The sequence below is a fragment of the Curcuma longa genome, chromosome 11, assembly GCF_044706935.1.
Source record: "Curcuma longa cultivar G26 ecotype Majalengka, Jawa Barat chromosome 11, ITB_CL_G26_1.1, whole genome shotgun sequence".
Lineage (NCBI taxonomy): Eukaryota > Viridiplantae > Streptophyta > Magnoliopsida > Zingiberales > Zingiberaceae > Curcuma > Curcuma longa.
In genome coordinates this window covers 15,997,999-16,011,741 of record NC_133871.1, presented here as the reverse complement: position 1 = coordinate 16,011,741, position 13,743 = coordinate 15,997,999, and the positions used below count along the sequence as shown (strand labels likewise).

The 13,743-nt window shown below is 40.4% G+C and overlaps 4 protein-coding genes and 1 non-coding gene across 10 annotated transcripts; 1 reads left to right on the top strand and 4 right to left on the bottom strand.

Moving 5' to 3' along the window:
* Positions 1-232: 232 nt before the first annotated feature.
* On the bottom strand, positions 233-4,171 carry LOC141840326 (dihydroneopterin aldolase 2-like). 6 transcript variants are annotated; one of them, XM_074728272.1, is made up of 4 exons: positions 4,070-4,171; positions 1,247-1,356; positions 898-1,119; positions 233-644 (listed from the first exon to the last, which is right to left on the bottom strand). In XM_074728272.1, the coding sequence occupies exons 3-4, from the start codon at positions 1,092-1,094 to the stop codon at positions 428-430; spliced, it is 414 nt and encodes a 137-aa protein (XP_074584373.1). In that variant the 5' UTR covers positions 1,095-1,119; positions 1,247-1,356; positions 4,070-4,171; the 3' UTR covers positions 233-427. The 6 variants fall into 6 exon arrangements, with proteins under 6 accessions (XP_074584373.1, XP_074584371.1, XP_074584372.1 ...); XM_074728270.1 differs by having other exon boundaries at positions 898-1,100; XM_074728271.1 differs by lacking the exon at positions 1,247-1,356.
* A 187-nt stretch (positions 4,172-4,358) lies between these two features.
* On the bottom strand, positions 4,359-12,963 carry LOC141837216 (protein DMP3-like). Its single transcript, XM_074724659.1, has 2 exons — positions 12,416-12,963; positions 4,359-4,446 (listed from the first exon to the last, which is right to left on the bottom strand). The coding sequence occupies exons 1-2, from the start codon at positions 12,961-12,963 to the stop codon at positions 4,359-4,361; spliced, it is 636 nt and encodes a 211-aa protein (XP_074580760.1).
* On the bottom strand, positions 5,085-7,080 carry LOC141842269 (protein ECERIFERUM 26-like). The gene is made up of 2 exons (XM_074730482.1): positions 6,632-7,080; positions 5,085-6,165 (listed from the first exon to the last, which is right to left on the bottom strand). The coding sequence occupies exons 1-2, from the start codon at positions 7,061-7,063 to the stop codon at positions 5,323-5,325; spliced, it is 1,275 nt and encodes a 424-aa protein (XP_074586583.1). The 5' UTR covers positions 7,064-7,080; the 3' UTR covers positions 5,085-5,322.
* On the bottom strand, positions 10,860-11,614 carry LOC141842270 (ethylene-responsive transcription factor 11-like). The gene has a single exon (XM_074730483.1). The coding sequence runs from the start codon at positions 11,535-11,537 to the stop codon at positions 10,929-10,931; it is 609 nt and encodes a 202-aa protein (XP_074586584.1). The 5' UTR covers positions 11,538-11,614; the 3' UTR covers positions 10,860-10,928.
* On the top strand, positions 12,103-12,184 carry TRNAS-UGA (transfer RNA serine (anticodon UGA)). Its single transcript has one exon. It is a non-coding gene; the product is annotated as a tRNA-Ser (tRNA).
* Positions 12,964-13,743: the final 780 nt, after the last annotated feature.

Here is a 13,743-nt window from a genome sequence, read left to right as displayed (position 1 = left end):
TATATAATTAAGGGCATAATTCTTATGATCAGTTCAAAAGAAAAATACTTCTTTGTATCAAGTACCTGCATCAGCAAGAAATTGTTGCAACTGTTGCAGCAGCACAAGGAGCACAGAACCTGCAGCTGATTAACAAACACATCTTGAACATGAAATAGAAAAAAGAGCAAAGAAACTCACTGTTTTTATATCTATTGTGTTTCTTACTGCTACTGATGGCTGACAATCCATGAAGCTCTAATATGATGTAATTGATAAGGAAACACAAGTGGTGGAACAACTTAATGTTGTGTGCCATAAGCACATAATATCTGTTACAGATTCAGAATACTTATCATCAATAAGTTCTGAATGTATATAAAGAAGTCGGATACAGTTTTGCTAGCACTCATGGATACTTGCTATAAATGTTCTCGTGGAGTACAAATTATACTTGAGGCTGGCTTGGACCACCATGCTTCTTAAATCTAGTGATCTCCACACCCAAATGGTCTATAGTGCCAGGAACAGCTACATGGGGTTTCACAACCTTAACCCGTACGGCAGAGATCTGAGAGTAAGCAAGTAATGTATCTTTTGCGATCAGGTGAGCCACGGACTCAAGAAGGTCCTGGGATGGACCCTCAACAATCTTTTTGGCAATCCTGCACCACGATAATGTATGCATCTAAAGTCATCCAGAAGCCCAGTACACAATTTGCAACAGGCAGTTTCAAATTGCAGGGAAGTTACAATGCACATGATACACATTCCTTTTTTTTTTTTCTCTCTCTACTTTTGAGAGATGAATTAGCAAAATTTGATGGGAGAACGATAGAGGGATCTGGTATCACCTCTTTTTCCCACCTTAAAGTAAATATGAGCATCAACAATTACATTTCTTTATAAATATGATACCTGTATATATCAGTGTAGCTAATAGTGTCATGCAAATCATCAGATTCACCAGCCTTGCTTAAATCTAACCACGCATCCACATCTACCAAGAACTTTTGGCCAAGCGTCTTTTCCTCTTGTTTCACACCATGAAATCCATGGAACAGTAAACCTCGCAGTATCAGCTTGTCTTTGTCGACGAAATCAGATTTGTCCATAACTACCTAGCAACTTTGATTATGTCTTCATTCAATGTAATCAAACATTTTCAACCATTTAGTTGTTATATTAGTTAACGAGTATAATAATGACAGAAAGATGAGATGTATTCGACTCAATCACAAATTGACAGCCAGAAGAAACACCATACTTCATTAGTCATCATTATCACAAAACTGAGCTCTTGAAAAATGCAGGTTTGAGGTTTACAAATAGATCTATCTTCAGATATTTGGGATCTTATCCAGGTACCAAAAAAACCTGTCAGATATTGGATTTTATCTATCAAGGAGAGGTTCCCAACATATATATTCAGATGTCATAGATAAAATGAACAAGAAACTGTCAGGATGGAAAAAAAATGTACATCAACAATGGCCAGCATGGCCAGTCATGTGACATTAACGAAAGAAGCCAATGTAATTCGTACATATGCAACACACTCGTGTTGTTGCAACATGTCTGTAGAGAGTTGAACAAAATATGTTAGGCTTTCATATGGGGTGATACGATGATATGCAAGTGGGCTTGGAATCAAATCAATGAAAGAACATAATTTAACCTCGCTTGGGAAGTTATGCAACATCATCGTTTCAGATAATATACAAATTTGGGTTCAAGTGGTCGTTGGCAATTATGGAAGAGGAAGACCATCATATTTCATGGCCAAAGTCTAGACTCTATATTTCAGAGGAATGTATTTTCCACTTGGAGAGAACTGCATGGTGGTTATGCATGGAAGCTCAGCGATGGTTAACAGATTAAATTTTGGACTGATCGGTGGGGAAATGGATGTGCCGCTGTAGAATTCTTCAATGATAGAAAATTCAGCCGAACATGTGCAGATGACAGTAGTTTCAATGGTTAGAGCAGATGGAACGTGGCAGTGGGAACTAATATAGGATTGGCTACCTTTCTTCATATTACACAGGTTGCTAAATTCTCATTGTTTGGCCTCTTCTTGAGGAGCAGGACCAGCAGTACTGACAAAAGACTGGTAATGAGCATCGTAAAGACTGCTTACCTATTTCTGAGGACCAAGATACTGTTCCATCCTCAGTTGGCAGCAATGATTGAAAATGAGTTTAGAAATGGCAAGGCCCCACAGAATCCGACTTTTCTTTTGGAAAATTTACAAAGATGGTTTATTAACAAATTCTAAATGATGTAAGCGACACATTTCTAGCACAATGGTTGTGTTTATAGCCCAAAGGAAGAAGAAACACCATCACATATGTTGCAGGATATGATGGTATAATAGCATACTTATTTTTAAGTGAATCAAATCACAAGGTTTGGCCTATGAAGAATTTGCAGCATCCAACTTAGGTAATTCTAGGAGTGAACTGTGTGACTTTGTTCAGGCTGCCTGTTGGGTGATCTGGAAATGATGCAATGAGCATGTCTGCAATACAGAGCTAGATTTGCCATATAATGCCCATGGAGAATTATATCTTGGGCACAAGTATATGCCAAGGCTATGGAATGGAGTGTGGCTGAAGCAACAACTCACATGGATGCCCCTCATGGATGCTGATATTTCAAATTCTTAGTAGCGCATGGAACTAGATGCTTCATTGGGAGATGACTTTAATGCTGTTTAACTAAGGGGAGTCTTGAAATACCATGTAGGCGAAGTCTCAGGGCATTTTATGGATAATTGCAGGGAATTGCAGGGAATTTTGCAAGGCATACAATTGGCATGGCAAAAAGATGAGTGGCAGTGCTTACAGATTGCTTTGAGCCTTACAAGATTCTAACTGATGGAAGGGGTTGTCCTCACATATATCAAACTTTAGGTTTACCGAATGACTATCTCAAACAGAATGACGAATTGTAATCAAGTTCAACTCCAGAAGAGGTAATATGCGAGCAGACAGACTAGCCAAGGAAGCGAGACACTTACGACTCCAAAAAAATTATTTTAAAGGATCTTCCAAGACAAGTCTGATGAGTGTGGATTGTGGGGAGTTACAAGTAATAGTGTAATGCTGGTTTAAAGATGAAATAAAATGACCATGTTTTGGTCCTCTTTTCACACACACAAAGAAGATCTATCTTCATAAAATTGGAAGTGAACCTTTTGTCTAAAGATTGCCAAAATCAAATAAAAAACTTGCTCGAGGTGTTCTTCCATTGCTGGAAGATTAATCTTGGGAAAAGGTCAACACAGATGGTTGTGTCGGGGGGTGAAGCCTCCCTACCAATAAGATAAATCCTTGAATAGACCATTATGAAATAAAATTGATGAGTCTAGAATGCAGAATCACTTTCACTAAAAATCAAGACACAATCTTCATTTATCATTATCGAAGCAATCTGTCAAACACCTTATGTGCAGTTGGAAAATAATCTCCTCCAGCACACCAAGATAAGAACAACGATACAAAAAGGGACAACAATGATGCAATATAGTTCCACCTAAGCTTATCCAAAAAAGAAAACAATTCAAATCTATATAATATGATAGTGAAAAAAAACATAGAGAAACCCAAGCAACCTGTTACCTGCTCCTCACATATAAAATCTTGATTTGTACATACTCTTCTCTCAAAACAAACGGAGAAAGCAAACTAAATCTAACCTCAGACAATCATCTGACAACCAAAGCTCTCTCTACATGCGCTTAGGTATTCCATGTATCTCAAGGCACTTCCACAGCTCTAGCAAGCTTCATAAGTTGGGGGAAAAAAAACCCCTCAAAACACTTTTTAAAAGTTCTAATCCAAAGTTGGGTGTCAGATCTGCTGCATTGCCTTCCATTGAATTAATCAGTTCACTGTTAAGACAAACTAAAAAGGCATACTCGATTGTCAAATCTGATTTAATTGGTCACACATCTTTTCAAGTATTGCATCCTTGTTCTTAATTCTTCCGTCAATAAAAATTTTTGGGGAAGCATAACAACAAACAGATTGCACGAGATGAAAAAAGTCAAGAAAACTAATTGGAGGAGGGAGGGAGGGAGGCGTACGCTTCACTTTGTTGTGTTGACGACGTCCCGATCGCCGCCGGCGAACTCAGTTCGCTCAGCTAATCTTTTGGGTGGCGAATTGCTTACGCGCAGCGTGTGCGAAATGTGCCCTACACTGAGCGCTGCTTCTACTTTTGCAGGCCCAGCATTAATGGGCCTAATACAAGTTCAAGGCCCAACAACAGCGTTGGTTTTCATTAGTAATTAATCAGTACCAGGACTTAGTTCCTGAGGAAGGAACACTTATCCCCAGAGCCATGGTGCCGTGGTAGGACATTCAAGTTGTCATTCAGATATCCGCGATTCCATCCTCAACTATGGTGTATATTTGCAAGTGGGTTGTCGCTGACGTATTTGTAGTCGGTGAAACTTTCGTGGAACCGGATCGATCATCTCCAGAGATTTAGTCAATGCGAAGGATTATCATTTTTTTTTCCTCAACACTTTGGACTACACAAAATTGTCTCAATTTTTCTTCCCAGATCGCGTCTCTTGTCTCCTTTTGGCATGTAGTTCAGTAGAAATGAATAGTCACGCAAACCTCCATTCAAGCACACAGGAGGCTCGGTAGACTCCTTGAATCCTGCACATATAGCCTTCAGCACAGCACTCCTCTCTAATTTTCCTTTTTGTGGACAGAAAAGAGTATATAGTCTTGCGATTAGTACTAATGCTATTAAATGCTTTTAATTAATTACATAGTCATTTGCAAATAACAATTATAAAACCTTTCTAGATATGTGCTTAGCTTAAATCAAATCCAATAAAACCTTAGGCATCAAAATATAAAATGTATTGTGAGTTGAAATTCAGATGTTTTGCAGATGAGAGTTATGGATGGATTTACACAAGAGCTCAATGGGAGATCACCTTATTTATTTTAACTTGCTGTAACCTGTTCATTGCTCATTATCATAGATTCTATATATGCAACAACCCATTGTAGGAGCTTTAGTATTTCGTTCATATTGTGGTAGAATGTCATATTCAAACATTCATTCTGATGGTAGCATAATCAACAACAATGAACATGTCTTATCGTATGCCATTTCTTGTCATTGTCATGTGGTTGCATCTTCTTTGTAGCTATTTATTGCATACATAAAACTTACACCAACGAACTGTAACAGAAGCCAAATTTAAGGTTGACACATTGGATTACTTAAACAAACAAGTATTTGAACTACTAACTCTGAAACATTCACCTCAGTTCACATTTTCGCTACGCGATGCTTAAAGTTCAACAACAAACCTTATGCGATGCCAAATTCACTATCAAGAACTCGACGCAGCTTCGGTATCTGGTCTTCTGGCAGTATAACCATCACAGTTACATCACTTCTCTGAGGACCCGGAAGCACCAAAACTGCTCCTTCATCGCCGACCCCATCGATGCTGAAGTCCACTTTTACAGGTTTCTGACCCTTGAGCTCTAGTCCAAACAAGTTGATTCCTCTCATATCTACAAACGTGAGATTTGCTCCATAGAGTAGAAAATCAGGCTTACCACTGTTTCTGTCAACCAATTGTTCAACTGACTCCGACTCATCCATTTCCTGTTTAACGATGAGGTTTGCTAGTCTGAACAATCCAACACTGGCAGCCGAAGAGTCTAATTTGACTGTGCTTATTCCGATGTTATTGCTGAGCACGTCACTGCATTTAGCTTGAGTTCTGTGTCTGCATATGGTTGCCAATTTGAGTTCCCTACCACTCTGAATTTTCGACAAGCACAACCAGAAGAGAGCTGCGATCAGTTCAAAAACTTGGAGTTTTGGCTCCCTTTGCATCTCGACAAGCTCAGTTTCTGTGATCTTGAAGGAATGTGTTGTCATTTTACAGGCGTTAGGAAACAACCAGCAGTCGTTAACTATTTCAACTTGCTTAACTGAAGCTGGTGGTTCCTGAGGTGATGCTACGATAGGTTTTTGTGCAGTGTTTTGCGTGTTGCTTAGCTGAAACGGTTTGGTGGATGGATTATTGCCATTCAGAAAGTCTCCCCAGAGATTGATACAATTTGTAGCTGACGCTGCATCTCCTAGAACATGAGACCAACTGTATCCAATAGCCATCCCTCCACATTTAAACCTTGTAAACTGTTCAACAAGTAGCAGTTATCAGCTAGCTTAAACAGTGAGCCAAAGATCTATATTAAACTGATTTAAAAAGTATCTGGCACTACGACACTTTGGACAGCAAAAATTCAAACCCACTGAGCAACTTCAAGTCGATAATTAATTGATTTGTCCAATCTCACGCAGGGACCACAAATAGTAAGATTACTACATACACACTGCACACAGTGCATTAGTTGACTGTTGGTCACCCAATTTGGAATGCGCTTGCTTACTAGATTTCACTTAATGAAACCTAATCAAATCTGAAATATTGACTCTGTTCGATGTGTTTCTATGTATTACTATAAGAAATTAAGTTAAATTTAGCTCTGGAAACGATGAAACAAAATAGAGTGTTCAGATCTAAGTGGCGTTTTTTTTTTTGTTTGGGAGTAGTTTTGAGACGTGCGCACGTAGTCGATTTGCTAATAGCAAAGATCATCACCTGGATGTAAAGCAAGGGCGAGAAGGGCAACTCTGGACCGAGGATCTTGTCCGGCACAAGGTTCCTCCACCTCGGGTCGTCCTCCACGTCCAGCCACTCCTCCAGCGTCTTATTGCAACTCGCTTCCACGATCCTCAGCCCGCAGTCATTGCACTTGACGAAAGGCCGGCCGGCCTCCGGCCGCCGGATCCTCCCGGCGAGGGGATACAGCATGCTGAGCCACGGAAACATGGGCCTTTTGAGGTCGTTAATGCCCAGCCCGTCGACGACCTCACTCTGCCTGAAGTAGTACACTGCTCTCAGGTAGTGGAGCTTCGTGATGAGGTCCATGTTGGCCAGCTCGTGCACGACGGCCTCGCCGGTGACGTCGCCCGGCACGACGGTGGAGAACAAGTGACCATAGACCGCGGACTTTTCCTGCTCGACGCCCATGGCTTGGCTCGTAGCTAGCTCTTACAAAGAATAGAATACTGGAGAAGGATCAGCGGCGCATTTATAGAGAGGCGAGGGAGCGGTGGTAACAACCTTTTGACTGAACTTGGAACTTCTAGTAAGAACTCAAAGAGCAGTAAATTTTGATTTAATGAAGACAAATCTCCAGAGTCTTGTTGCATGGATGTTGTTCGACGTTAAAGTACAAGATGTAAAATCGCGAATCGCTCAAAAATGGACGGAAAGCAGTAGAATCCTTAGGACCATATATAAAGTTAATGAAACAGCAAGCTTCAAGCTTCAGCATTAAATTTTTCCTGCGACTCTGTAGATTACTCCAATTATGGCGTGAAAGAGATGAAAAAGAGAACCGCTCTTGTGAATATATTGATTATGAAACATCATACTCTGTTCTGTTAGCTGTTGCTTTAGCCCTTCTCGACAGACTTTCCACCGTTCTGATCTTCACATGGAAATTTGCAGTGTTCAACTGAAACTAACCCAAATAAAACAAAACATACACAAAAAAAATTGAAACAGTAAGTGGTAGTTGGGAGAATTCGGGGATAGAATTACCATTTAGCTCGTTTGTAAATTAAATTTTTTTAAATTAAATTGAATTTTTAAATAAAAATTGAATATATTATAGGAGGTTTATCAATTAATTAAGAATTTATAGATTTACTTATTTAAGAATTTATCAATTATTTTTTATTTTGATTTATTCGGTTTTATTGAATAAGAGAGTTTAAAATCGAAATGAAACTGAATTAATCGATATAATCAATTTTTTTAAAAAAACTGAATTAAATTTTTAAATTTGATCCATTTTGATTGATTTTTTTTAATTTAATTAAACTTTTACTCACCCTTGTTTATCCCCATAATCGATGAGAAGTGGCAGAAATCTATCCATAATTATAACGGTACGCCTAATCAGGCACAGCGAGCTGGAATGGACCTCACCAAAGATGAAGACATCTCTGATAAGGATAAGTGAAGCATTATGATTCATATGCTGTAGTTTTCGGGTAGGTTTAAGTCTATGATTTGCAGTTGTTTTCAAAGTTGCTCGCCCTTGCAGTAACGGAGTGTATGATAGCGTCACTGCAACTCTTTTCTACCTTTTTGCTATCACTATTTCAACATGATCCTGCCCAACCTGCAGATTCATATATATAAACTTGTGTTTCTCCTGCAACTCTGTAGATTACTCCAATTACGGCGTGAAAGAGATGAAAAAGAGTTGGACCAATCTTTATGAACGAACCGCTCTTGTGGATATATTGATTAATTATGAAACATCATTACTCTGTTCTGTTAGCTGTTGCTTTAGCCCTTCTGGACAGCATGCCCACCGTTCTGTTCTTCAGCATGGAAATTTGCAGTGTTCAACTGAAACTAACCCAAATAAAACAAAACACACACAAAAAAACAAGGGGAAACAGTACGTGGTAGTTGGGAGAATTATGGGATATAATTACCATTTAAAAGCTCATTTGTCCTCGTAACCGATAAGAAGTGACAGAAATCTATCCATAATTATAACAGTACACCTAATCAGGGACAACGAGCTGGAATGGACCTTAGCAAAGATGAAGACATCTCTAATAAGGATAAGTGAAGCATTATGATTCGAATGCTGTAGTTTTCGGGTAGGTTTAAGACTATGATTTGCAGTTATTTTCAAAGTTGAAGTGAGATTCTGATTCAAACTCTAAATTTGTGCCATATATCAGTCTATTCAGTGTGATTCAATCAAGTTTTCTAATGGGGATTGTCTTTCTTAAATGTGAACATTTTCAATGCTCGATGACAACAGTTAACAGCTTCAGCTAGTGATTTGCAAGGCTTGAAAGCATAGTGCAATAATTTTTTGTAGAAAATTAAATTGCTTTTTTTAATATGAATTTTATCGATCGGTCTCTATTGATAAGACAAAAATCTGTAAACTACTATTGTTTCTCTTATAAAAGAGACCAATATTTCCAAATATGTTTTAAAAATTAGAACAGATCATATCAATCAAGGTATTAATATGAAAATATGTTTATTTTTGTTAGATTTGATTTTGATTCATTCAATTCATCCATTTAATTCAATTTATGATGGATTAAACCGTAGGCAACTAGCCGTATATATAGATTGATTTATTGAAATTAAAGTTTTCAATAGTAGATACAATTTAATTAGTTGATGTGATGTCTGGAATCTAATTAATAAAAGAAAGCAACAACTTGAATTATTTTTCAAAATTTTGATAATTTCGTATCTCATATAGCTTCATGTCCTAGGGAGGACTGTGTGTAACCTTTGTTAATATACTGTAAATACACACCATGAAAGAAAGAGAATTGAATTAATCTTTAAATTTAGTAGAATTGTTTTTTAAAACATATAATTAATTATATATTATCTTATACATTTTTATATCAATTCAGGTGAAATTATATGTTCAATTTTAAGTTTATAATATTTTATTAATTTTTATATATTATAATTTAAAATTTAGAAAAAGGATGAAACTTCTTGACTACTCGTTTAGAATTTGATAGATCAATAGCTTATCTCGGAAAGTAAATATTTTATGATACTAAACAACTTTTAAATTTTTAAATTATTTACAATATCTTTTATTTATATATATATAATTAATTAATTAGTTAAAAGGACAAGACAGTTATAATAAAAGGAATTATGATGGTGATTCATGAAAAAAAATGTGAAGATAGTTTTCAATTTTTTATACATATATATTTAAAGGCCGATCTTTAAATATTGTCCTGATTGTAATTAAAAACTTATTTTTTTATTTATTCTTTAAAATATTTTACAATTACATTGACTTATTTGAGTATTATTTGATGGGCTGGGCTCGGGCATCTTGGTCTGATTTGATTGTGAGTTATAATGTGAAATTTTTATTTCTTGTGCCAGTTCTTAAAGTCCAATGAGTAAATAAGCCATTTAAAATTTTGAGGTGGTTATTTTATTTTCTTAATTCAGATATCCAAATTCTTATTGACCTAATTATTTCTAAAAGTAAACGATCCAAAAGAATTATGATTAATTATCTTCGATAATGACGTGTAGTTTGTATCAAGAAGTGCATTGATGGTATACTAATGGCACTTGTTTGTTCTTTAAATTCAAACCATCACTTTCTATATATTATTTATTATGCAATAACACTATGCTTTCTAGGTAACGTAAACGAAGGTTTAAATCTCCAGCATTCTTTAATTGTGCATATATTATATTTGAGAAATGCACACAGCGGTTTTATTATATTTGAGGAATTTAAAATTTTTGTAATATTGAATTATCTATCAAAATAAAAATTTTTTATCAACCATCAATATAAATTAAAAAAACACTCGAGGATGCTAATCTAGACTACCATTATTCTTAGACTTGCTTCTCACTACAAGAAAATTCTCTTACAATGTATCACATGAGATTCGAATTTGAAATGCTTGATTATTCATCTGAAGATCTAAGCATTGCACCTTACCTCCGGGTGATCATTTTAGCCCTCACATATATAATATTATTTCATTTGAGTTGAATTTATCATTTTGTATTAATAATTGCAGTATAAAATAGGAGCATTTTGAAAAAGAACAGGGTGAACTGAAAATTTTCCAGACTACAAGTGTCTTGGTGGTCAGATATAATGCAAGTACGAATTTCTATCCATTTTTTTCCAGTTCAATTCGGGGCAATTAATTTAGTGCGATATTTTTCTCTTTTTTTTTTTGCAAAAAGGAAAAAAAAAAAACGATACAACAAAATCAAACACAATGTAGTGTAATTTGTAGGAAAAACAGAGATGATCTTGTATTCGTAAAGGCAGTAGTAGCAATCATTTTACAAGAGTGCTTTTAGATTCTGCGATCTCCGCCGGCGGCGGCAGGTTGAGGTCAAAATCTAAGTAAATCCTACGAGGACAATCCACTACGGACGACGAATCCGAGTCGCTCTCCACCCCGCCACAAACCGGCTCCATGAAATCCATAAACGCCGCCTTCTTCGACGAGGCGTTCGAATCTAATAGCAACGCCAAGAGGGGTTGACCGACGGCGGCGGCCGGGTGGTGTAGGAAGGGGAACTTCGCCAACGGGTGCGGCCTGAGCCGCAGAACCAGCGACGAGGGGCCGGAGGCGGCGGCCGCCCGCCTCTGCGAGGCGGACTCGATGGTGCTGCTGCTCGGCGTGGAATCGAGGGAGCAGGGGAAGTTGGTCCTGGCCTTGGGGCCACGGAAGCGGAGGGAGGCGGCGTCGTAAGCACGGGCGGCCTCCTCGGCGGTGTCGAAGGTGCCGAGCCACACGCGGCACTTCCTCGCCGGGTCCCGGATCTCCGCCGCGAAACGCCCCCACGGCCGCTTGCGGACGCCGCGGAACTGCCGCCCCTTCGGCTCTCCTCCGCCGTACGCGGCGTCGCGAGCGGCAACCTTCGCACTAATCGGAGCCATGACAGCACTTATCTCTGTTCGGAGGTGAAAAGGGAGAGAAGGCGGAGCGAATATAAATAGAGAGGAGCGTGACGAGGAAGGCGCAGGGAGGGTGGCGGCAACGACAAAGACAGGAAGCAGCCCACGGCCGCCCCAGCCGCCGCCCATGTTCCCAATTGATATAGATTTGATAAACGCACGCCAGGCGGAGGGAATATATCGCCTTTTACGCTGAGATCGAGGCGTGATAGCGGAAAGTGGGGCGTACGATTAGATCGATGGTGGACGGTCATGTGGTCGGCGGCGCTTAGGAGACGCGTGGGATCCGGCTGGGGGCGCGGCGCGGTGCCCTGTATGTGGACGCCGGAGGCGTGGCTGCGTGGGCTTGGCGGTGGCGCTGTCGCTTTCGGTAGACTCGCTTTCTTGATGGACGGAATGACGGCAGCGATCGTTATCATTGGCACAGTGAGAAGAACGAGGGAGACGACGCAGGACTCGGAAGTGGCGGCCCCGGTGAGACATTTTAAATTCCCTCCGCTGAGTTTCTATAAAAATAAATAAATTGTTTATGTAAATTAGTCTAATTGTCGATATGTCCGAGTGGTTAAGGAGACAGACTTGAAATCTGTTGGGCTTCGCCCGCGCAGGTTCGAACCCTGCTGTCGACGCCTATAGAATTTTTTTTATTTCCCCTTTTTTCCATGAAAATGTATGTCAGAAACGTAATTGGTTTTCTTAATAGCAAGTTTCTTCTTTAAAAAAATAAAAATAATAAATAACCGTTAAATAATCAGCAATCCAAATCCATTATTATTTGTTCATAAATAAATACTAGAAGCTTTCAATCGCATGATGTTTACAATTAAAATAATTAGTTTGTATATCAGTGATCGGGGTGGTAGCCAATTCCCTTCCTGGTGGTGGGGAAGACGATGAAGACGACGCCGGCCATGAATCCCGCTCCCAGCGGCAAGTTTATGAGCAACTGCCTCGCGTTCTCCCCCGCCTCCGGGAAGAAGCAGTTCACCACGTCCGAGTCGCTGAACGCCACCGTCAGGAACATCACCACCGAGAAGACCGCGTGGACGCAGTCCAGCGGCCGCACCCGGTGCCGCCGCAGCTCCTCCTCCGCCACCAACATCGTCGGCCCGGCCCCATCCCCGCCACTCACAACTGCGGCGTCGTCGTCGTAGTTGAAGAGGCGGAAGCCACTCAGGGTGGCCACGCCGTAGTAGAGCTTGCCGTCGCGGCCGCGGAGGGTGTCGGTGAAGGAGAGGAGGGCGCAGGCGAGCGCGCAGACGTGGATGAGGGCGGCGGTGAGGTACCTGTTGGGGGTGTGGCACGCGCCGCGGTTGGAGAAGGTGGGCGTCAGCGCCTGGAACGCCAGCACCGTGCCGCTCGGCAGCAGCTTCACCAGGTTCGACGCGCTCGACAACGCCTTCTCCATTTCCTCGCTAACACGATCAAACACCTACCCATCGATCGATCGATCGATCCTCTCAACTATATATAGCAGTTAATTGAATTGTTAGGAGCTAGGCACGAAAAATGGATGGATATGTGGAACGTAACGGTCTTGCGTATGTACGAAAATTCAGTGGAGGCCAAACATATACATATATATCATGAATCTAATCAGTTGGATTTGGGTGCGCAAAGGATTCTCCTGACTTACAAGTTGCAGCCATTAACGTCATGACAAGATCGAGTGCAACCATACATGGCGTATTGAGGCTTAATTATAAGATTATTGGCGTAACACTTCATCAATATGAGAAATGAGAATGGATGGTGGTTCAGATTCTATATGTTCCTCTGTCAGTTCGAAGTATCAAACGTGAAACGTAACGCTTGTGGTAATTTTGCCTTGATTTCGGTCATTACCAGAAGCTCATGAGAGTGAAACGTAATCTGCTTCGTGGATTAGACACATCTTGCTGCTTGCTGAGCTCCACCGTCCAGCGACTCCCTGATGGCCGGCGGGCGCTTTGACCGCGCTAGCTGCCCGCTGCCACCTTTCCATCGCCGGCGCCGCTACCGAATTCGTCGACGGACCATCTGCTTCCCTTCTCGAGCCGATCGTTAGCTCGTACCGTACGCCACGCTGCTCCATCTCCAGCACCTTTAAATCCGTCGCCGCACCGCCCGCGTCCCGTCTCGCGCCACCCGTGCACGTCGTCACGACGTCCTCAAGGAGAAGGCGGATAGCCGCTGTTCTCGTGCCACC